General features: G+C 40.8%; 1 protein-coding gene across 7 annotated transcripts in view; it reads right to left on the bottom strand.

Moving 5' to 3' along the window:
• The window catches only part of TMTC4 (transmembrane O-mannosyltransferase targeting cadherins 4), a 64,526-nt gene that overhangs the window by 2,600 nt on the left and 36,512 nt on the right, over positions 1–25,414 (bottom strand). For 3 of the 7 annotated variants that reach the window (XM_035704511.2, XM_025441368.3, XM_025441370.3), the window contains exons 7-16: positions 22,372–22,464; positions 21,978–22,142; positions 20,926–21,128; positions 19,162–19,333; positions 18,943–19,074; positions 11,193–11,272; positions 10,925–11,032; positions 10,675–10,816; positions 3,852–3,966; positions 2,631–2,743 (exon numbers count right to left, since the gene is read on the bottom strand). In XM_035704511.2, the coding sequence (XP_035560404.1) occupies positions 2,631–2,743; positions 3,852–3,966; positions 10,675–10,816; positions 10,925–11,032; positions 11,193–11,272; positions 18,943–19,074; positions 19,162–19,333; positions 20,926–21,128; positions 21,978–22,142; positions 22,372–22,464 (1,323 nt within the window). Of the gene's footprint in view, positions 1–17; positions 526–1,566; positions 1,724–2,630; positions 2,744–3,851; positions 3,967–10,674; positions 10,817–10,924; positions 11,033–11,192; positions 11,273–18,942; positions 19,075–19,161; positions 19,334–20,925; positions 21,129–21,977; positions 22,143–22,371; positions 22,465–25,414 lie in introns of those variants that run through there. The other 4 variants (XM_025441372.3, XM_025441373.3, XM_025441369.3 and 1 more) reach the window with 4 other exon arrangements.

Here is a 25,414-nt window from a genome sequence, read left to right on the forward strand (position 1 = left end):
AAAAGAAGGTATTAAGGTATTGACGATGCAAAAGCAACACAGTTTTGCTGTGTATGGTTTTCAGACTTCTTAATGTTCTCCTTGTGTACCACTGCATCCTTTTCCCAGAAACATTTGGGAAGACTAGGAGGGTCACACCCTGTGCAGAGGTTTGGAAGGGCAGGCAGGGCACTGTGCGGCAGGACAAAGGTGACAGGGCAGCAGTGAGGGGAAGATGGGCAGTGGGAAGCAGTGGTAGCCATAGAGAGAGGATGGATATGCAAATGAGCTCTGCCACTTGCCTCCCTGAGGAGGGTGGGATTTTGCTACTTACTTCAAGTAGCAAGATCCCAGGGTGCAGTGGAGGATGAGCCAAAGTCAAATGACCAGGAAAGGGCTGGGCTGCTAAGGACACCCACAAAAGTATCATTTTCAGTTAGCATCAATAAACTCATTTCCAGGTTTCTTAAGGTAGGAGCTTGGGGCCAATTTAATCTCCCCCAAGAACTCACAACCTTCTCAGCAATCCATAAGTAGCCCATTCAGCTGGAAAAAATAAGCAGAGAGAATGACGGTTTGACAGCCATCTGTCATCTAAGCAGTCACAGTACTGCATGTGACCATGACCAAATGCCCCTGATGGGCGCGAACCGATTCTTCTATAGACTTGCATTTCCTCCAAACAGTGCTCACTTTCAATCGGGTTGCTATGGGGCATGGCCAAGTGTCTTCTTACCTGATCATTATGGGACCATGGCTGCCTGGATAGTCCCATTCTACCATAATACTGAGAAATAAAGATGCCTAACTGTTCTTTGTTGACACCTGCTGGGGTAGCTATTCACACCATCCACATTTGTGTTCCTAAAGGGCCATGTATGTGTTAGTGAGTATCAAACCCTAATCTAAATCAACTAAAGTTGGTGGTTCAGGGATGAGTTTGCTCTTTCGAGCTGCACCTTCTGTGAATTTCCAAGGGAGCTTCCCACATCTAGGATCACGCATCTTATAAGGTATAGAAAGACTGAATTTCTTGCCCAGAGATGGCCTCGGGAACTCCTGAGAAGCAGGCTGGACCCTTGGGAAAACTTCTTTGAAACCACAATCTTTTAGAGAAAGCTGGCAAAGGAAAATTTGTATTTTGGGAATGTCATCCAGAAAGGACTGAATGAATGAAGATCTCAGGCTAACATACAAGATGTCAGCAAATATCACTACCAGAACTCAGTCAATGACTATGGTCCAAGTTAGAATAGCTGAAACTCCTTTGAGGCAGTGTAAGGTTCTCTTGCCATGTTAGGTATGCTGGAAAAAAAATTAAGGATTGTAGAGATTTGTAGCTATGCTCTAAGTAGCTATTCTTTCTGATGATTGTCAAACATTATCATTTAACCTAAAATCTGAGAAATAGGAAGGCCAGGGAATCTAAATCGACTTTAAAACTTATTTTCTTTCCTTATCTTAGGCTCAGCATCCTGGCCTAGACAATTAGGATGCAAAATGTATAGAAAAAGTAGGAAACCCATTTCTCCATTCTGCTCTATGGAGTATTGTCTACTTTATCTAGAAAAAAATCAACAAGTGAACTAGAAGCCAAATTTCAGTCATTTTATTAGGATTCTAGTTTATAGACTGTGGGATGATAGAAAGAAATCAATACAATGGTTACGTAAGTTGTATCTTGAAAATGACTGGCTGTAGCTGGTGGCTGGACACTTCTGAGCCATTAGGTTGACAAAGATGTCTGGAAAGGTCAATGGAAGGGAAAACCATAAACCTTACCTTCTTCCCCCAGCTCTACACAGGTAAACCCATAAAAAACAAAAATTAACCCCCTCAAAAAGCTTCTCTAGGGGCACCTGGGTGGCTCAGTCGTTAAGTGTCTGCCTTCAGCTCAGGTCATGATCCCGGGATCCTGAGATCAAGTCCCAAGTTGGGTTCCCTGCTCATTGGAGAGCCTGCTTCCTCCTTCCCCCCACCCCCTGCTCATGCTCGTGTCTCGCGTTCTCTCTCTCTCTCTCTCCCTCCCAAATAAATAAAAATCTTTAAAAAAAGCTTCTCTGGAGCAAAATCTAGAAACGTTAATATGAAGCTATTAAACTCTCTGATATATTTTTTAAAGATTTTTATTTAAAGAAATTTATTTATTCATGAGAGACCCAGAGAAAGAGAGAGTGAGTGAGAGAGAGAGAGAGGCAGAGACACAGGCAGAGGGAGAAGCAGGCTCCACGCAGGGAGTCTGATGTGGAACTTGATCCCGGGACCCCAGGATCATGCCCTGGGCTGAAGGCAGGCGCCAAACCTCAGAGCCACCCAGCGAGATATTTCATGCACGTCTCTCATTTTTAAATATCAGAGTAGGGGCTGGGGTATCTGCTAGGAGAGCTGTCACTGTCTCTTCTGTGGTCTTCTCCTCCCCTCCCCATGTTAGAGCAACGGTAATGAACTCTGATGAGAAAAGACATGAAGTCTGACCCTGCAAATCCATTTTTTGGGCAACTTCTCTAGGAAGCAAATTGACCAAGCCACACTGGTGCCCTGCCCTTGCTCTTTTGGCCTGATTTGGAATTTAACTGGGCAGAAGTAAAATTTATGGCTTCTGTCAGATGCTGGCATTAATTGCAAGAAATCTCGGCCTGCAGTTTACACACCTTGTATTTCTGGGACTTCCCCAGCACATTTGCCAGCGAGAACATCAGAGAGTGATCGTTAGGTATTAATTCCAGTGCCTCTCTTCCAACTGCTTCAGCTTGGGCTAAATTACCTGTGAGGAAACCATAGAAAAACTTAAAAAAACATGTTAACATTCTACTGGTAGTTCATTCTGTCTCTCAAACAGTGCTTATGTGCATTGTACACAATGATTATGAATAATTCCTTAAGAAAATCAATGAAGAATGCATAACACATGTACACATACAATATATATACAACAGACATATATACAACACATACACAACACACAAACACACATGACACACAACACACACATATGCACTATACACAACACATATACATACACACAACACACACACGATAAGATCAGTTGCAAAACCACTGCAGTCCAGCACAATTCTGACATAATATATAAACAGCCTTTGATTAAATGCTATAAAAGCATATAAAACCTAGTTTTAATTTTTCCCCAGATACCAGTTATTCCTAAATGAGAAAACAAGTCTGTAGAATAAGAGTAACCATAGTAACACTTTAATAACTGAGTATTTATCATGTTGAAGTACACATTTTATACCTCCATTAGAAACAAGTGTGTATCTTTTCTCCACACTGCTTAGATGGCTCACTGGCTTGAAATTCCACCAAATTAAAACTGTCATTTCTTACCGAATACTTGGATTTTCAAAAGAAGGGGAGTAGAGTAACTTTCAGTCCACAGAGCTAAGATCCCGGCTGAGAAACCACATCAAATCTGTTAGCATTAGATCTAAAATAGGAATCCATGGCTCTCAGTGTAGGTTTGAGGGCATCTCCTTTAAAAATAGTCTGTGAACTTTAGAGCATGGACCTCGCATTTATTAACCCAAAAGCCATTATTGATCACTTTTGGGTACCTCCAGCACCTTAGATGATGGACAATGCTAGATGACAGGCTCCAGGAGAAATGAGATCCGAGCACCCGCCTTCCCCCATGGCTCAGCACTAATTCTAAGTGCACCATTTCCCCACACATACATATTTGTCAAAGGAAACTCTGTTTTCTAGAAGAATAATTTTTGTCATGTAAAATATTATCCCATGTTAATTCTTTTTAACTCATACACACTAGAGAAAGAATGTACATTTAATCTGCTGATTATCCAATGGCACTGTGGCACAGTGTCCTCTGAATTATGCAAGGTGCCTTTCTGTACCTGTGTTATCGAGGAGTATGATCATGTTGTTCCAAGCCAAACTGTGTTCTGGCTTCAGCACAGTTGCATTTCTCCACGCGTTCAGTGCATCCACATGGCGATTTAGATCTGCATACTGAAAATAAAGCACGGCCCTTAAATATCAGTATTTCAATGTCATTGCTTCCTCTAAGACATAACTAAAATCAAACCCCAAACTAAACAAAGCCTTGTGCTTACTGAGCTTCTAAGTTTTCATATTAACTCATTTGATCCTCAAATATCTCACTGAAGTAGATAACTAGCCCCATTTTACAGATGAAGCAACTGAGGCACAGAGATATTAAGTCATTTGCTCAAAGTTACACATCTAGAAATGGGAAAGAAGGATTGAGCACCAGGTAGTCTAGTTCCTGAGCCTACAGCCTCTTAACTGTAATTCATAATTTATTGATTCTAGGTGTCAAATAATATTTGAGATTCCTGGAGAGAGAAATTAAAAATCTAATCATTACTTTTTCTAGAAAGACCACATAGTTTACCTTTGATAAAGTATTATTTAAAGAGGTAAAGAAAATATTTAATGTGATTAACAGCTACATGTGTCAAATTCATCTTGTGATGGATGCTCTGGGTAGGCTCTTCCTGCCTACGTCTAAGCAACATCCAAAATGAGTGTGTTAGACATACTTTTAGTAAATTCCTTGGAATATGGAACCCCTTGGCAATTTTTTAAAAAAGAGGTTTATTTTTAAGTAATCTGCACACCCAACTCAGAGCTTGAACTCACAACCCTGAGATCAAAAGTCACATGCTCTATAGACTGAGCCAGCTAGGCACCCCTGCATTGGCAATTTGAAGTCTGTTTGCCTCCTTTAGGAAGAAGAGAATTATCTGTTGCTTTCTTTTTTATTTTTTTCCCAAAGATTTTATTTATTTATTTATTCATGAGACATACAGAGAGGCAGAGACAGAGGCAGAGGGGGGAGCAGACTCTCTGTGGAGAGCCTGATGTGGGGCTCAATCCCAGGACCCTGGGATCACGACCTGAGCCAAAGGCAGACACTCAACCACTGAGCCACCCAGGTGCCCCTATCTGTTGCTTTCTTTTGAGAGGGTACGTTGTTTAACACTGATGACAACACAAAATGGTGGCTCTCACTTTGCAGTTAATAAAAGCACTCCAAGTGGGGAAGTGATAGATTTTTTTTGGCAGGTGAACTTCTTGCAGTCTTTCACTCAGTTCAAATGCCCATCTCATTTGAATGAACTTAGTTCCTTTGCCTCTGTCTGCAAAAACTAGAAATGATAACAATTCATTGGACTTGAAGGCAATTTCCTTCCTTACCGGCAAGTCTTTTTATTAGGCAACAGAAACATCCTGACTTTCTCTCTGACTCACACAGCAAACAGGTGGCATATTAGGTAAGGAAAGGAAAGGTTTAATTATGGGAGCACCTCGGTGGCTCAGTGGCCAAGTGTCAGCCTTTGGCTTAGATTGTGATCCCAGGATTCTGGGGTCGAGTCCTGCATGGATTCCCCACAGGGAGTCTGCTTCTCCCTCTGCCTATGTCTCTGCCTCTCTCTCTGTCTCTCATGAATAAATAAATAAAATCTTAAAAAAATTTTTTAAAAGAAAGGTTCAATTATGGAAACCTTATGGATATCCATTTGCTAATGATGTTGTCAGATTTTCCATGAGACTCAGAAACTCAAATCACGATATTTCACCCCATAAGTGAGGAAAAGATGTGAAAAGTTCAAAAAGTAAAATAATTTAGGGTGTTAGTTATACCAACATTTAGTTGCTTATATTTGACTTTCCACTGATTTCTTGGTCCATTCTCTCTTGCAAGTAACATGCATCTGAATCAGTTGGGACAAAATCTGTGGCGACATTCTTTCTAACACACAGGCGCAAGCCAACATAACATCATGTACACAACAACAAAATTCTTCACATATTTTATTCTTTCTTCTTATTATATATTATTACTATTTCCTGAAGAACAACAACAGACTAAATCAGGTCAAATTTACTTTACTTTTATATTGTTTCAAACTCCCCCTTCTGTAGCATCTATATTTCAGGGAAATATAGAGAAAAACAGTGATTTGGCCAGAACTACCCATGCAGAAAGCAGACAGGTAATGCACACATTATTTACATATTAGCCTCATGCCCATCCTTCTATACTTTGCAAAATGCATGTCTCAGGGTCTTTTGCCACTTTGCTCCTTGCTAGCTTTCTGCCACAGGAGTCACAGATGACATCAGATGGTTGGAAGAGATATCCTTTCCCTCACTCTCACACTGTCCCTTCTTTCCCTTCGTTAAATAACGAATGCGTAACATAGCGCATCTGAAGGAGCTATGTCCCCCTCACCCCAACTTCACAGTTCCAGGCTGGAAGCAGTGGTCCTCCTTCATGATATCAGCTCCTGGGATTACAGGGGCTCCCTTCTCTGAGCCCTTATGTTTTGGTGGCACCACTTCCTCCTGTTTGTTTCCTACAGGGTTTCCTTATACTCTCAGAGTTAACATCGTGGCTAGACATTGTGAGAAGGCTAGAAGAGCAGAAATGGAAGGAGTTCCCTAAGTTAAAATACTTAGCATAGGGGCACCTGGATGACTCAGTTGGAAAACATGCAGCTCCTGATCTTGAGATTGTGAGTTTGAGCCCCACATTGGGTGTAGAGATTACTTAAATAAACAAACAAACTAAATAAATAAAATAAAAATAAGATACAATACTTAGCACAGTTTCTGTTTTCCTGAATGGTTCCTGATTGATACAATCAGTCCTTGCATAATGAATCACCTCTAATAATATTTCCAGTCACTATTACTGAAATTCTCTAATAGTAACATGTCCCAAATAAGCCACTTTTTCTCAATTTTCTATTTTACAAGGAAACTGCATTACATCTCCTTCTCATTCAGTGCAGAAATCAAAGCATGTTTCTGCCTCTTGTTACTAAAGAGTGACTAAGGAGGATTTTTAAAAAGAAAATTTTAAGTTATTAGGTTCATCTTATTCATCAATATATAAATGTGTTGGTTGAGCTGTTAAAGATTAAGCTCTTAATGCTTTTAAGCTGTCAAGCAGGCAAAAGCTGGATAATTAAACAACAATGGAGAGCAAAATCTTTAAATAAGCAAGAACAGTTGGCAGAAGGGAACACAGGAAGATCATTTCACAGTAGCATAATTAGTAAACAATATACAGAGAGAGTGGTACCAGGTCTAATATACTTAATACTACAGATGATATTCTACATGAAAGTGGGAAGGACTTTCCAAGGACTAAAGCCCATGGATAAAATCCTGACTTTTATATTCTGTTTCCCTTTCTTAGGACCTGTTAGAGGGCGTATTTAGCATAAATTCTCTATTTTCCAAACCCCACAGAATTGCAGTGACAGGCCGTTACTAGGGGAAGGAAACAGACTGCCAAGCATTAGAGCCTTAAGTGTGACCTAGAAGACTGAGGCAGATACACTCACTTTGCAAACAATAACCTAGAAAGCTACCTCCGAAACAGAAGAAAAAAAATGAAAGAACTCATATGGATATCAAATATAATGTCATGCAAGTCCTAGTGTAATAGGCATAGTCAATAGAAACAGTAATCCCTGCAAGTGTTCAGATAATACCCAACCTGCTCCCATCCCTCATTCTTACTTCATTGACTTTGGAAGGATCCACCCTGCCTTGCATGTGGTTGAAGTTTTTGGTCTCTACTTGTATCACTGTGGTGAAGTTTTACTGTCTCCCTACCCTCTGCCCCAGAGAGAACAATGTACAGGATCAAAATATGCCATCCCAAATATACTGGTCTGACATAAGGATTATTGCATTAAAGACATTTGAGATTCCACAAATGCAGAAAGAAGCCTTCATGGAGCTTCCCTTATCTGACTAAAAGCAGAAACAGAGACATAAGGGTTGTCATATGCCCCCTTCTCCTGGGGGCATTTTATGGCCATGAAGAAGGACCCACACAAACCTTAGTTTCCATATGTATTTACCTTCTGACAGTTTGCCACCCTTGGAAACCTAAAATCTCTTCCTTTCTCTTGTCACTTATCTACAAATGTATTGTTCTTTGTTAAGATGCTATAGAAGCCCACGTTCTAACCACCGCTTTGAGTTACTCATCACTGTTTTTCCCATGTGTATGCACAATGTATGTGTTAAAAAATTGTTTTTTTTTCTCTTGTTAATCTGTCTGTAGTCAGTCTAATTTGCAGGGCCCCAAAGGAAGAACATAAGAGGGTAGAGGAAAGTTTTTATTGTCCTTCAACAGCTTCTCACTAGAATAATTTCAGCTTTCCTCAAATCTTAGGTTTCACAGAGAAAACTATTTCAACATCAATGTATGTAACTAGATCGTAAAGCACAGAATTTTAAAATGTAAAAGGAAAATAGAAATGTGGGAAAGGTTGAAAGGCTCTGAAGAAAGTTATGTGGGACAACAGGAATCACCTGCCATCAGTTTTCCTTGTTTAAACACCTTGCTGTTGCATGGATTCAGTCACATTACTGCCACCTTCCTCTGAGCACAGGAAGAAACAATTCCTCTTTTCCACACTAGAGCATCTATATAGAGATGGTATCTTCCCAGGGTATATCCTAACTGAAACATGTTTTTTATTCTTTGAATAATAAACACACAAGCCACTTCAACTTCACTTTAAAATGTATAACACATACAGTACCTGTCCATTTAAAGTGACATATACATAGTGGGAGAGGTAAAACTTCACCATCATTAGCCACATGTTCCTACCACTTAGTTTCCTCCCTTCATAAAATTCTGCCTCCATGACACCCACAATCATGGCTACCCAATCCATAAACAGCAGTTTAGACCACATACATTCCCATCATGCTAAGAACTGAACCCTGGATTTTCAATAATCTTCAAGCAATTCATGATTTCCAAGTTGCCCTCCCCAAACAGTCTCTTCTGCTCTAAGCTGGTTGGTCTGTCTTCTCAGGGCTCAGATAGATCTTCCCAAATATAGGGCCAACAATATGGTATTGGAATGACTGGAGAATTTTGTTGGTTTGCTTTGTAAATGTGGATCATCCATGGAGCCTCTGATTCCATAAATCTGAGATGGGGTAGAAGGACTTAGTATTCAACCAGTTTTAGAAACCACTGGTTTTGCTAACACAAGGACTCCATGAAACCAAGAAGTTTCAGGACCCTTAAAGTGAGGATAAATAGGTATCTCTTTAAAACAACTTTGATGTAATCCTACCTGTGAGGCAAGTCTGGATGAAATCTGGAAAATTATGTCTAAATTTCTTTTCTTTCTTTTAAAAAGATCTTATTTATTTGACAGAGAGAGCAGAGCATGTGCACACGTGAACACACAGGTAGGTGGAGCAGGAGGCAGATGAAGAGGGAGAAGCAGGCTCCCTGCTGAGCAGAGAGCCAGACATGGGGCTTGATCCCAGGACCCTGGGATCATGATCTGAGCTGAAGGCAGATGATAAACTGACTGAACCACCCAGCCACCCCTCTAAACTTCTTTTAAAAGTTATATCATTATATATGTATTCCAGTTTGGCTAAAATGAGCAAACCCTTTTTCCCTTAACAATTTCATTTAATCGGGCAGCCCCGGTGGCGCAGCGGTTTGGCGCCGCCTGCAGCCCGGGGTGTGATCCTGGAGACCCCGGATCGAGTCCCGCTTCGGGCTCCCTGCATGGAGCCTGCTTCTCCCTCTGCCTGTGTCTCTGCCTCTCTCTCTGTGTCTATGAATAAATAAATAAAATCTTAAAAAAATTTTCATTTAATCAAACTGAATATATTAGAAACATATGCATTTAGTTTCTTAAAATAAAATTAAAGGCTTAACTGAAGGGAGAATATAATCATTCTTATTTAAGGAATTTTGCTGTTTGTGGGTCTTTTTTCTCCAGCCTTACAGAGATATAATTGGCATAGAACCTACATAAATTTAAAGTGTACAACGTAATGATGTGATAAATGTGTATATTGTGAAATGATCACCACAATAAGGCTAGTTATACTACCTCCATCACCTCACATCATTGTGTGTATGGTTCTTCATTAAGAAAATCCAGAGCTCAAAGGATTAAGCTGTGCATCCTCATGGAGGTTTTTCAGAAGCAATAACTGGATCCACATCATTTACCAATGCATGTTTTCAGATTTTAGGATTACTGAACTTATCGTTTTAGCTATTGTTGTAATATTTATTTGAATAAAGAAATAAAGTATAAGAAAAGACAATCAGGAGGAATCAGATCTTTAGCAGTAACTAAAAAAAGGAAGTCATTATGGAATACATTCTTTCCTGTTTCCTTTGGAGAATCTGGAGGCCCTTTCAAATAAATCCCCCTGAGCTTTCTTTTACAGGAAGAACAGTTAGTATGAATGTCTAGGGATGTGGGGAGCTGTCCTTGGAAGAAGGAGAAGATGGAAACTCAGAAACCACATTATGGGTTTGTTTTTTTAATCTCTGCTTTTATTCATGTTTTAAAAACAAAGAAACTGATGTTTATCAGGAAGTGACCCTCAGAGTACTGTTTTATAGGGCACAAGGGACCTGAAAAAATTCTAATTTATTCCTTGGTGTAACCTGTTGCCTTTCAGATAACTTAAATTTGGCTAAGTCAAGCTGAATTGCTCTCTAATTAGAGCTTAAGAAGTTACAGACTAGGAAATCAAATAGTTACCTTCAAGTGATAAGCATATCACTTTATAAGATGTAGGGTGCTAGCATTGAATGTTGCTTCTATCATTTTATTATAAAAAGGAAAAACCAAGCCTTTCTTCTGCAGCCATAGGACACCTAACACTTACCAGACGCCCAAGGTTGTAGTAACAATCTGGGTACTTCCTTCTGTGTTTGATTGCCGTCCGGTAACTCTGCTCGGCGGCTTCAAACCGTTTCAGGCTGTTCTGAACTATGCCTAAATTCATCCATGCGGCGGCAAAGTCTGGTCTAGAAGAGCATTTTTTAATGAAAAGAGAAAGAAAAGAAAGGCTTAGACCCCAGAATGCAGGAGTCCATCTCTTTGTCGTTAGCGTAATTATAAATACCAATGCTTACTGTATTTGTACAGCCAAAGAGAGCAGCTCTTCCGCTTCCTGCAGCTCATTCCTTTCTTTTAAGATGTTTCCAAGATTATTCATGGCATGAACGTACTTAGGATTTAATCTGAAAGCAGAGAGAGAAACCGAGCTGTCTGTAAATGCTCAGTAGTTAGTCTTCACTAAATTGTCAGGAATTGGCAAAGAAATTTAAAGTTGGGGTCTTTTTAAATCCTAGACAGTTAAAACAAGACATGGGTATAAATGAGACAAGTAGCTTGCAGTACCTCACAGCTTCCCGGTAATATCTGATGGCGGCTGTTTGATTGCCCTTGTCAGCCAGGTTCTTGCCAACATTGTAGTGAACCTGAAAATACAGATAAAAACTTGGCCATCAGCTGATAGGCTTCTTTGTTCAGAGCAGGGATACCTATTATGGCTTCTAACTGAAAAGAAAAACTAAAGGTTAAAAAAAAAAACCACAAAAAATCAACAAAATCCCACCAGAGCTTTGGCTAAAACCCTACAGAGGGCAGGCCACCCTGTATAAAAAGAAAAAAGAAGGACAGGGTGCAACAAGCAGATGATATCACTCAGATAGGACAGAAGGATATTTAACTTAAGAAAACTCAAAAATTACAAAGCAGGGCTGGTCTTACTGCTAAACCCTCAGTCCCCCTCCTCCCAGATGCCCATCATCCTCCATGAGGGCTGAGATGCAAAATCCAACCACACAGGGCTGTGAGAGGAAAAAACAAGGATTCTGCATTTTAACTACAGCCCTTTCTTGTAGGACACCTTTCTTCTGTAGCATTGCAAACATCCTAGTTTATGCTAATGAAATTCTAACACCCTTGTTCCTTCAGGTGATGCCTGTGGTGACTGCCCAGGCACTTCTGGCAATTAGAGACACAGGGGCGAGCAAACCCATCAGATCCCTGCCTCTTGGAGCCCCAGCTGTGGGTGAAATGACCCTCCTGGAAGGTGTGTCACTAGAAGGCACCTGGGGCTATGGAGGAAGGGGAGTTCCCAGGGTGGCACCTGGTCTGGGCGGGAGAAGGCTGTCTTGTCACAGGGCCCTCCCTCCAGTGGAGATCTGCAGGGGGTCACCAGGTGAGGGGCTGGAATGAGTGTGCAGGGCAGAGCAGGCAATGGGCAGGGAGGAAGCCAGTGTGTTCAGTTGGGTAATTACAAGAAGCCCAGTGTCGCTGGAGTGCAGAGGGCAAGGGAGAGCAGGCAGGAGGGCATGGGGGAATAGGCTGCACAGGGAACCCCAAGCAGTGATGGGTCTGGTTTAGTCTTTGCCCAGAAGCAGTAAAAGACCAGCACAGGGTCTGTAGGTGTGTGAGTTTCTGAGGGCTGCCAAACAAAATACCAAAATCTGGGGCCTGGGGATGCTAAGACAACAGACGTGTATTCCCTCATCATTCTGGAGGCAGATTAGTGGCAGCAAGGTTGATTTCTACTAGAGGCTCTAAGGGAAAAGGTATTCCGTCCTCTCCTGGCTTCTAAGGATCGCTGGCAATCCTTGGTGTGCCTTGGCTAGCAGCTGTGTCGCTCCAATCTCTGCCTGTCTTCACGCGGTCTTCTCCTTGTGTGTCTGTGTTTCTTTATAAGGATACCAGTCATATTGGATTAAGGGCCCACCCTGTACCACTAAGAACTCATCCTACATCTTGATGACACCTGCCAAGGCCCCCATTCATAGGTACCAGGCGTAAGATTTGAACATCTCTTTTTTTCGGGGGGCACAATTCAACCCATAACCACAGCCAGGTGTAGGAGGGTGGCAGGTCATAATCAGAGTTAGGTTTATAACAAATCAGTCATGCTGTGGGAGACACGTGAGTGGGGAAGCAGCAGGTAGCAGGGGTCCAGGGAGAGCCCAAGGAAGCAGGCCCAGGGAAGGGAGGACAGCTGATTGAACAGGGTGGTGGTGAAAGAGCAGAGGAATTTCAAGAACACTGTGGGAGCAAAGGGCAGAGAAACTGGTGATGGATTAAGAAGAGTGGGGAAAGCATGTAAAGAATGAACTCGAGGTTTCTAACTTGCACAACCTGAATGATATGATGGCTTTGCAGGGAGATAGGAGAGGTGGCTAGGCTTGCTTGGGGGGATAGGAATCAGGCTGATTTTGAAATCCCTGGAGAACTCAAGTAGAGAGACCAAGGTGGCCACCTGAGCTCAGGAGAGGAGCAGGCTGGGGACACCAATGTGGCAGGGAGGCTGAGGTGGTACAGCCACAGGTCCTGTGATCATGTGGAGCAAGCCAGCCAGGAGAGGAAGAGATCCCATAAGACTTTCCTGTTTCAACCTCTCTAATCAAACTGCGAACTGGGGATAATATAGCAACAGCAGGAGAATGAAGTGATGAAATGTTCTAGAACTAGAGAGAAGTGTGGGTCCCACTACATCATGACACTCTACATGTCACTGACTATGTTCTCTTTGAAATGGCTAATTTAAAAAGGTATTTAATAGTGACCATCTTATTCTAAAAAACACATGGAAAAAAAAATAAAAAATAAAATAAAAAATAAAAACACATGGGAAGTTTTTAAAAAAATTTTAATTAAAATTAATTTTAAATAAACATAACTTTAAGGTTACCATCTTTTTAAAAAATTTTTAATTAAAATTAGTTAATTTAAAATAAACATAACTTTAAGGCTACCATCTTAACCACTAGAAAGAGTGTAGTTTTATTTGAGTGTAGTTAGCACACAATGTTTCATTAGTTTTGGGTGTATAGTTCAGTAGGGTTGAGTGCATTCCCACTATTGTGCAACCTATCTCCAGAACTCTCCTCATCTTGCATATTTGAAAGTCTGCACCCATTACACAGTTAACTCTGTTTCCCCCTCTCCCTAGCACCTGGCAGCCACCATTCTACTTTGTTTCTATGAATTTGACTATGCTAGATAACTTCCAGAAGTGTAAGCATACAGTATTTGTCTTTTTGTGACTGGCTTGTTTCACCTAGCGTAATGTCCTCAAGATTCATTTACATTGTAGTAGGTGCCAGAATTTCCTTCCTTTTCAAGGCTGAGTAATATCCCATTGCATGCACATACTACATTTTGTTCATCCATTCATCTGCTGACAGACAGGCCCTTGGGTTGCTTCTACCTTTTGGCTACTGTGAACTATGCTGCTAAAAACATGTGTGTTCATACATCTCCTTGAGATCCTACTTTCCTTTTGGGTATCTACGCAGGAGTGGAACTGCTGGATCATATGGTTAATTATATTTTTAATTTTTTGAAGAACTAAAATGGTCAACTTTATGAGAATTTTGCCTCAATGTAAAGGAAGGGAGAATAAGGAGATAATTTTTAAATGATTGAAGAGGGTGGTAAAGTTAACTAGAAGAAACTGGACTCAGAGTTGCAAAGCTACCAGAAATTCTCAGGTCAGCTTAACTTGAGGGCCCCCGGGAGGCCAACCGATGGGCATTTTTCTCAACTGTACATGGGCTCAGAACTAATTACAAGGAAAGGGGCTGGGACCCAAAATAATGCTGGGGCAGCAGAATCACAGACTCACAAGGACTATTGTCAGAAGTATTTATGGACACTCCTCTTAGAGGCTTATGATGCATAGGCCAATAGCAATCTCAGACGAGATGATGCCAGAGAAATTCATTCAAATCAGATGTGTTCAGTGTGGCTCATGACAACAGTAATTCTGGAAGCTGGCACATACTGAGGGTTACCACAAGCCCGGTGCCAGGCTGGCACCATATACATATGTGATTTCTCTGCATGGCAGCCCTGCCACATGGCTATCCTTCTGAGTTGGGGACTGCTGTGGCATCATCAAGCATCTCACCCAAGGGATGTGGTGCTGAGTCTGAAGCCAGGCTCCCAAACCTGTGCTTTTCTCACTATATCACACCTATCTATGAGGGCACTGGGTGAGGATGGGGCCAGCTGCTTGAAATGATTTCTTGACCCACTCATTCATGCCATCTGTTATTTTTCTTAAAGTAAATCATGTTTCTTGTTGCATGTTAACAGCTGAATTGTATCCCACTCCCACCTTATATTCGCCTGCTGAAGTCCCGACCCCCAGTACCTCAGAATGTGACTGTGTTTGGAGACAAGACTTTTAAAGAGAAAATTAAGTTAACCTGAGGCCATTGGGGTGGCCTTGATCCAATCTGACCTTTGTCCTTGTAAGAAGAAGAGATCGGGACACAGAGGACACATAGAGGACAGACCGCATGAGGACATCAAGAGAGTAGAGGCCTCAGGAAAAAACAACCCTGCCAACACCTTGATCTTGGACTTCTGGCCTCCAGAACTGTGAGAAAATAAATGTCTCTTATTTAAACCGCCAATTAATATATCATGAAATACGGTAATGGTTTAAGCGCATTTCAAGTAGCATCACATTGAATATTTCAAAAACCCTTCTGGAAATATAACCACATCCTTCCGTATCAATCTTAATCTACAGTTACAGCTTGTCTTCAAAAATAGTAGTATTTCTGGAAAGGTATGGAACAGTGCGATGTTCTTTTAAGCACATACATACCAGGGATTCGTTTTTTAACTGCCAATTTTAAAGCCTATACGTTTACTTTTATCTAACCCGACAAAAGGAATCACAAGCAGGGAAGTCACAGGTGATAGAAATGTACAGGACTGCACAGCATATGGTATAATTTAAGCTTCTCGACCCATATTATTGTCCATTCATAGGTATTAGTGTCTTCAAATTGTAGCTAATGCTATGGCTGTAGCACATGCTTTGAAAAGTGGGCTCTAGATGGTTTCACCTTATGCCTGCCCTGGCCCCAGCCTCGATGTGCTACCTCACCTCCCATCCCATGCACAAAGCAGCCAAATCTGGAGAATCCAACCGGTGAGCAATGTGGGTGTGTGGTCCCTAGAATACAAATTCAGCTTCTACTCAGACTTTCACAGGACTCTGGCCCATTCTGCCCCTGGGCTCCTCTGCTTTTCTTTGTTATGGGCAAATTCTGTTTTCTCAATAAAAAGCTCAGACAAAGAGTTCAACTGCCCTCTGCAGTACACATGGTGTTCTGTTAGGCACCCAGAATGACAGCAGCCAGGAGATCAGGGGAGAAAGATGGAGTGCTCTGGAAATTCAGACTCTAGTTATTTCCATGGAACTACTTAAAAATCTGACACAGACCTAGAAGGCAAGCTGTCCATAATTAAGAATTGATATAAACAGGCTGGCCCAGAAGCCAGCCTCATCCTATGGGTTACATGGAGGGAAGTATCTATATGGAAAACAGCTGTCTAGATAACCCATTGTAAAAGGATAAACACCCGAACCCTCCTAAACAGTTCACTTCTAACAGCGTTTAAAGAATGAGTGAGTTTTGTTTCCATACAATGTAAAAGACTGAAAAACCCTGTTTGTTCTTGAACTTTGCCTCTAGCTTTGTGATTCATCTGCTGAGGCATCAAACCAGCACAGAAACTGCAAATAAAAAAACCACCACCCTAGCCCCATGACACGTGAACCAACAATGGAAGGTACATTAACACCAGAGCTATGGCCAGTTTGCTTCAAATTTTCTGCTCACGCTTGATGCTAAAATGTTTTAAACACATTAAAAGTCCTATAAACTATCCTGGCTCATCCTTAAGGAAATACCTCATCATGGCGTATGATCCTTTTCATTGTTAAAAGGATTTGGAATTGTATCTGAATTGATACAAAGTGGCACAATTATTTTTAAAGCTTAAAAATGAAAAATGACTAAGTATAATTAAATCCTTGATATTGCATCTGTTGTAGGCTAAGGATGTTTAATTTCCATGTTAATCAATTCCATCACTAATATTGAGTGCCTACCACATGCAAGGCAGTGTGGGTAATTTAACTGTAGACCAGGCACTGGCCTTAGCTACGTGGATATTACAATATTTGGAAAAGATGAGTCTCAGCTTGTAAATCTGGGCCTAGTCTAGAGCCAAGTGCCAAACACTTACTTAGTATGCAATGAATATAAAGTGGAAACCAATATAGAAAATGTATTTCCTGCAACAGAGCTGAATGAAAACAGCATCTTTCTAAATGCAGTCTCTTCCCTGAAATCAGCCTAGCTTTTTTCCAAAAAGAAAAAAAAGGAAACATAATTTTATTACATGGCAATTTATAGTGGAAAGGGAAACAAATACACAGAAACAGATAAAGAAACCCCCCAAACTGCTATCTTGCTTATACTGAATGGTAACATTGAGAAAGGTTCTTAGGAAGGACTTTCACCACTGGGTCCATTTTGAGGATGAGGTTTTGTATCTATGTCTTAAATTTTTTAAAAGATTTCTTTTATTTTTTTGAGAAAGAGGGAGAGAGAGAATGGGAGAGAGAGGGAGAGGGAATCTGAAGCAGATTCCATGCTGAGTGCAGAGCCTGGTGTGGGGCTTAATCCCATGACCCTGAGATCATGACCTGAGCTGAAATCAGGTCATGGTTAACCAGCTTGGACGTTTAACCAGCTGAGCCACCCAGGCACCACATGTATGTCTTAAATTTATTAAAAAAAACCCTACACATGCAGACATATGATTGTCTGCCCATGTGTCATACCTTTAACAAAGGAAATCACCTATTATAACATATGAAATCACTTACTAGGGCAGACATATAGGCTCAAACATCACATATGTCACCCCTCCCCTTCACTTACTTGCATAACCTGGGCAGTATATCATACCATGTCTCTATCTACCACCTAAATTAGTCATCTAGATAGTATCAGTTCCATCATTCTATGCCTCAGTTTCTTCCATTTGGAAAGTAAGGAAAAGAAAACCCTCTCTATAAAAACCTTAGAGGGAGGATAATAGAGATTAATTATAGAGCCTCTACAAAGATATCAGAGTTCCTTGTGGGAAAGAACTATATAAATAGAAGGGATAATTATTACTATTCAAACAGAAAAGCAAAAATAAAGCATATCTATTAACATTTATGAAATTCAATCACAGGCAATTTATTTTTAGTAGCATAAAATAAATGGATAGATCAGCAAATCAAATTAAGGAGAAAAGCTTGAAGTAATTCACTCTTATCTAAGTCTCTTAACTATAAAACATGAACAAGCTTTTTTTTTTCAATAAAAAGACAAACAAGGAGTTAGCACCTTTTATACTATTCTTTATTCAGGATCACAATAAGATGTTAACTCTCCATTAGATTTATTCATATAATTTTGTCTGAAATCACTGCTTTCTCTTAAATATAGAATATGGAAATGAGAAAGAACTCCAGAGAGCTCTTTTTCTCCACCTAGAGGATCACATTTAAGCATCCTAGGAACTCCTATTCTGATGACCTGAGAGAGAATATATCATTATTTATTAATAATCTATATACCGATAGAAAATTATTCTAACCAAACCCATTTCTCCTATTTTGGGAAGGATTATCTTCTTGTCATTTAGCATTCTCTTCTTGTCATTTAATGACACAACCCAAAACCAAAATGAGCCCCAGAAAGCTAATATTTCTTGAGTACCTACTATGTTCTAACTACCATGTTAGGGCTCTTTGGATGCCATATTTCATTAAGGCCTCCCAACAAACCTGGGAGACAGACATTATCTCCCCTCTATAGATAAGGGCACTGAAAGTTCAAAACAGTTTACTTTTGCCCAAAAAGGCACAGCTGGTTAAATGAAGAGACTGGATTCATCAAAAATACAAGTGAAACAAATTCCTACTCTGTCCTTCTCCCAGCCACAGTCTGGATGTGTGGGGTTACTTCTCTGCCACCATTTCAAAGGGTGATTGACTGGACTAACTGGAAGATGAGCAAAACTTCATTACAGTTTCACTGACATTGGTTGTAATAATTTATTCTGAATTATTTTGGTCAAGTGGAATTGTAATAAGTTTTATCAAAATCATTAACAAAACTGAAGAAAAAAACAAGTATTTGGTCATGGTCTTATGCTAGATTCTGTGTGAAGGTAAACAATCTTCTTGTTAAGTTGAACTTAAAGCCTATCCTAAAGAAGTCTTTCTAAAGAAACACAGCAGCCAACATACCTTGGCATTGAGAGGACACACAGACAGGGCACTTCTAAAAAGCTGTTCTTCATTCCGCCATTCGCCACTGCGAATCATGCACCTCAGCATGTTTATGAATAAAATTCCCAGTACAACAGCAGCAACCAATTTCTTAGGAAGAGAGAGAGATAGTAAATGTCATAAGGAAGATCTGTCTAATTGTCTTGGTTATGAATGGCACCACTCTGGGCCCAATACCTTTTTCTTAGTGTGTTTACTGAGAGCTCCAAATCCGAAAGTCAGCAGCATGCAGTACCCAGCACTGGGGAGGTAGAGGACTCTCTCTGCAACCACAAAGCCCACTCGGAAGAACAAATTACTTGCAGGAAGAAATGGGATAATGAGAAATCCCAGGCCCAGTGTAAGGATCCTGGAAAATGAGAAGTACTTGAAATGGCTATTTTCAGACCTTTAAAAAAAATCCTGTCAACATTAAAATAGTCATAAAAGCCTCTTTTTGTTTTGTATTGTTTTGTTTTCATGCCATCAATTGAGAAAAGGTATCAGCAGTAGCAAAGAAATGTCATCAGTAGGGCCCAGGGCTTAGCCTGGTAGGATTAGGGATAAGTAAAAAAAAAAAAAAAAAAAAAAAAAAATCTCATTATTAATAATGCACCTAGCATCAAACACTGGAATAGGACTTGTAAGTTGCCCAATCCATCTGAGTAAGATTAGAATGATCACATTGTGTGAGGCCTCATTAATTCACCTACCCTTAGCCTCACCTCAAACCATGTAGCATTGAATAGATCAGAGGAAATACTGGTCCCAATTAGTCCAATATAGCTTTCATGGGGAAAAAAAAATCCCCCCCTCAATCTTATGAGGAATAGTAATACTTTACTAGTTTACGCTTTATAAAAATCTGAAATCAATGAAATCATTTTTGGGTGGTACATTACCATAAATGTTAGTCAAGCAAAAAGAAAGTGGAACAAGAAGACACTTCTGGAACCAGGCAACATTCCCAGTGTCCCATGTGATGCAAGAGACTAAATTTCCTAAGTCAAGTCAAATTTGGTGGCTCTTTCCTGGAACTTGTGCCCCCAGGACTGAAAAAAAAATACTATTGCACATGTATAAGTAAGCTGGGACTAAAGTTAGTTGTTCTTTAGAATTATGAAACAATTTAATAAACTTAAAACTTATTTTATTTTGAGATATTACTAATCTAGTTCCATAAACACTTATGCTTAAAGGGAATAAATCACCTTAAATAGTTTTCTTTTTTTTAATTTTTTTTTTAATTTTTATTTATTTATGATAGTCACAGAGAGAGAGAGAGAGAGGCACAGAGACATAGGCAGAGGGAGAAGCAGGCTCCATGCACCGGGAGCCCGACGTGGGATTCGATCCCGGGTCTCCAGGATCGCGCCCTGGGCCAAAGGCAGGCGCCAAACCGCTGTGCCACCCAGGGATCCCTAAATAGTTTTCTTTATCATGAAACTTGTTTGCTTCCCTCCTCAATTATTTTCTCAATAACCTTTCTCTCTCTCTCTCTCTTTCTTTCTCTCTCTTTTGGCAAGAAAGAATAGTTTCTTTGGGGCAGCAGTTTATTTTTCTACTAAACAACAACAGAAGGAATTACACTAGAGCATCCATCAGGGCTTTCTGAAGGAGAATTGTGAAATAATGGGCATGGCACACATCAATTACACTCTCCATTCTGACCATAAATTACTCTCTACCACCTACAGTGAGTAGGATCTCAAGATGCTACTTCAAGGGGATTGTGGAAGGAGAAGGGAGGGTAGTCAGCCATCCCCCCTCTTCCATGTCCACTCCCCAACAGCTGAAAGCAGCAATGGACTCCAAAGGGACGGCACTCATCCTGGCTGGAAGGATGTATTGGAAATAAATGTCCTTAGACATGACAAAACTGTGAACATGATTGGTGCTGGATTTAGCAAAATGCTCGGACTTAACCCAGTGTGGAAGTTAAAATTCAGTGCTGCCTCTTACCTTCTTCTGTGGCTGTCTTCAGAGCACAGCGCTTGGCATATTAGGCCAATTAGGCACAACCAGAGGGCCACTGGTGCAGTTACCCTCCAGTCCCCGGCCGACTTAATGAGGGGGATGCAGCCCATTGACCAATCAAAACACAGCCACCAGGGGCATAGCAGCAGCCAGGCATTCAGTGAATAGTAGTAATTATAGTTTATGGCCTGTCAGTCAAAAGGAAAACAAACATTTATTTGATACAGAACTTGCAATACATACATATGTATATACACACACACACATACACATCTTGTAACTTCATTTTTGAGGCATCCATTCTATTCAAGGAGAGCAATTGTAGAAAATAAAATACTGCCAGTTTCTACATTGGACATGAGGCCGTGGTTTGCCATTTATTAAATGTGTTCGGATTATAACAGACAAAAATACAGCAAAGCCATCAGACTCTGTTGTACATCTGTTATATTTCTGGTCAAAGTATGTCCCATTTACTTAGTGATGCCCAAAGTCTGTGACCCAGGAAATCTGAGGCCCAGGGGTCACCTATGTGTCTGACAATATAAGAACAGGGTTTTTCCTTCTTTTGATTTCTATCTCTATGAAATGCACAGCTAAGAATTTGTGGCTTGACATCCTTGCCTTCAGAAAAAGCAAACCTTTACAATAAAGAGTCTTGATACTGCTGGATGTTTAAAGATATAACCAATGTGCTTCTATTTTGTCTTAATCCTGCTATATCAATTTTCTTTATGACAAAAGTAATGGGGGTCAGGGGACACTTTAGTGAGGCTGGCAGGAAACCTGATATTTGAAAGAATCATTTCTCTTTAATTTTGATTAGAATGGAAATACAAAGGGCTTATACCCTCTCAATCTCCTAATAAAACTCTGGTTTCATCCTAGAGTATCCTTAGTGAGAGCAAACAAATGTGGAGGTGTTCCACTTATCAGGGGTTTTGTGGATGTGTTGGGAAGTGAGAAGAGGAGGACAAATTTTCTGAGATTTGGTGGGCAATCCATCGGGGGTGGGGGGGGGCAGGCTCACCACTCACCCTGACCAACATGCCATCGGCGAAGGAAGCGGGGTTGTCTACCTCTGTGAACGCCGGGGGGCCTGTACCCATGATTTTCCAGCGCATGTAGAGCACCCCTGCGCCCCCCGAGGCCAGAAGGGTCATTCTGAAGAGGAGGCCCCCGTTCCTGAGTATACCAGTTTTCTGAAAGGACAATACAAAGCCCCTGATGGTGCAGATTTTCAAATGTAAGTGCAGCCAAGCTAGGTGCAAACATGCAGCATACTGACTTGAACCACGGTGACACTGTGCTTAAAAGGGCTAGTTATTTTAAAAATCAGAACCACAAGAAATATTTTGAAAATGGCATTTCTAAATCAGCTGGTACTTGACATTTTCCACGTCTGGGTTGGAGACAAAAGTATATACTTACCTCTAATGATTTGTCTTTATGTAGTACCTTCTGGACCATTTCCAGAACATTTAATTTGCCTATCACCAAGATGTCAAAGACTGCATTCAAACCCTGAGGAAGCAAAGCAAGGCAATCAGTGATGGGAGAGCCTAGCTCTGATTAGGCAGCAATTATACTTCATAATTTTATTACTGAATCCCAACAAAAACTGCGGTGGATAAGATAATCACGGGAGGTGTCTTCAGCTCTAAAACAGACACTCTACTATTGTTCCTATAAAACCAGCTCATGGTGATATATCAAATTTATTATCAAAGATATCCCTATTGGTCATAATTTCATAGCCTACATGTATGGGTCTTTTAAGATTCAGGATAGCTGGAATTTTGGGGTTCCTAGGAGAAGTTCTGCAGAGGTCCTTGTTTTTCTTTCACTATAAAAGACTCTTAGTTGATATAATGGAGGGGTTCCCTGCACAGTAATTATGCCTCAAAAGATAAAGGCAGCCATCAACCTCGAAAATCAAGGCACATAAGTAATTAATTGCACCTCCAGAACACCAAGTGCTCACTGATTTCAGCATGTGGAGTAGTAGCAGGGGTACACCATACATAATAATCTCTGATAGGGCTTTGGAGATCTCTCAGGTTCAGACTCCTAGCTGTCTGCTGGTTTTCAGTTCTCACTGGGCACACAGCCAGACTGCACTTCCCAGCCAATCCAGCAGTTACATGTGGTCACATAACTGAGTTCCAGCCTCCAGATCATGGGTAGAAGCCATAAAGCTCATTTTGGAGGTTTGGTTATAACCTGGGCACACTCTGCCACTTGGTTTCCTCTTCCCGCTGGCTGGGATGGACACCATTGGGTCAACTTTGGAAACTACACTCTCAAGATGGCAGAGCCTCCATGAGCTTGGGTCCACTTTATGGACAACAGCCACCTCTGCCCATAGCCACTAGGTGAACGATAAATAACTTCCATTATGTGAAGCCACTGGATTTTAGGACGTGATACTATAGTTCCACCTCTGCTGACAGCTTCCGGTAGCACTAAAATAGTTTCTTTCTAGTAGGTGAGGTTTGCTTTTGGAACTACTATACCTACAATTATAGACTGGAGGCTAGATGAGCCTTGGATTCCCTTCTCTACCCTGTAGGAGACTTTCTATAGATGCCATCGCTGCAGGCATTGTCATCTTCTGGAACTCCCTGCCCAATCTAGATAAGGTGGTCACAATACATGTGGCGTATATGGTTAAAGTTCCCCCTAAATGACTTTGGCCTTTTTAATATGGAGCCTTGTGGTGGAAAAGTTCATAAATCATCAGAAGCCAGTGGTAATTTGTGGCTTCCAGAGCAAGGATGACACCCCTACTTAACCCTCTCCCATAAAGGCTGGAAGCCATTAATTATCTAATACATAGGCTAGTGCTGGGTTAATCATGTCAAAGAATTCTGATTTTATCCACTCATGTGATACAGGATTTTAGTGGGTCACAGCGGACCATTTCTGCCTGGGTATAAAACCATTTTCTAGAAGGCAGAAGCTCCCTGTTGAGCTGCTGTTGTCTTATACCATTTGTTTTTCTCCCTATGAGCTATAGGACAATCACCAAAGGGGTGAGGGGACCTGTCATCACTTCTGTTTCATACTCTCCAACTTGCCATTTATAAATGCATCATCAAAAGTTCCACATTCTTTTTTTTTTTTTAAGTTCCACATTCTAATTAAATTTTTGGAAATAGCTAAATTTTACCATATCTTTAGTCACATAAATTCAACTTAATCCTTTAGTGCTTTTCGAACATTAACAGGAGCCACTTTGTATCTTGTTAAATGGAGATTTTGACCTAGCAGGTCTAAAGTGGGGTTGGAGATCCTAAATTTCTAGTAAGTGCCCAATGGTGTTGATGCTGCTGGTCTTTGAGAAGCAAGGGTTTATAGTAGTGGATGATTTTGCCACCTGAAGGATGCTTGACATGTCTAGAGACATTTTAAGTTGTCACAACCAAGGGAGTCCCACTGACGTTTAGGGGGTAGAGGCCAGGGATGTCACTTACTGTGGTATAATGTGCAGGACAGCCCTCCCATAAGAAAGAATGATCCAGCCCAAAATATCAATAATGCCAAGACTGAGAAACACTGCCTTAGAACCAACTTAAAAAAATAACTTAAAAAAATAAAAATATAGGGATCCCTGGGTGGCGCAGCGGTTTGGCGCCTGCCTTTGGCCCAGGGCGCGATCCTGGAGATCCGGGATCGAATCCCATGTCAGGCTCCCGGTGCATGGAGCCTGCTTCTCCCTCTGCCTGTGTCTCTGCCTCTCTCTCTCTCTCACTGTGTGCCTATCATGAATAAATAAAAATTAAAAAAAAAATAAAATAAAAATATAGACTGAGCCTAATAAAACCATGGGTCTTTGCTTTGACTTACATCAAATCCCATACAGCTTTTACCTGCTCTTTCTTTCCCAAGCTATTCCTATATGGGCGATTCAAATCCCATATCTTTGTTTTCCATTTCTCTACCTGGGATCACATCCCTAATTTCTAAATTTTCCTCTAATAATGTCAAGCATAAAATTGGCTAGAATGGAAAAAAAGGAAAATGAATTTCAATGCCTCTCCCTCCCTGGAGCTTCAATTCTAATCAGACATAAGAGGTGTACATCTGTACTCTTCAGAGGCTCCTCCTTTCCTTTTGATATTTCCAGTTGAAGCTGAGCACAACATACACTCAATACTTCTCTAATCAGGACTGGAAGCATTGATGGGGTCAGCCCACTGTTGTATTCAGAACTACTAAAATAGGAGAGCACCCTAGAAAACTTAAATTATTTTTTTCTTTTTTTTTTTAAGATTTATTTATTCATGAGAGATACAGAAAGAGGCAGAGACATAGGCAGAGGGAGAAGCAGACTCCCTGTGGGGAACCTGATGTGGGACTCAATCCCAGGACCCCAGGATCACAACCTGAGCCAAAGGCAGATACTCAATCACTGAGCCACCCAGGCATTCTGTTCCTCTTTTCTCTTTTTCTACAGTATACCTCTGTGAGA

This window comes from Canis lupus, chromosome 22 (genome assembly GCF_003254725.2).
Source record: "Canis lupus dingo isolate Sandy chromosome 22, ASM325472v2, whole genome shotgun sequence".
NCBI lineage: Eukaryota > Metazoa > Chordata > Mammalia > Carnivora > Canidae > Canis > Canis lupus.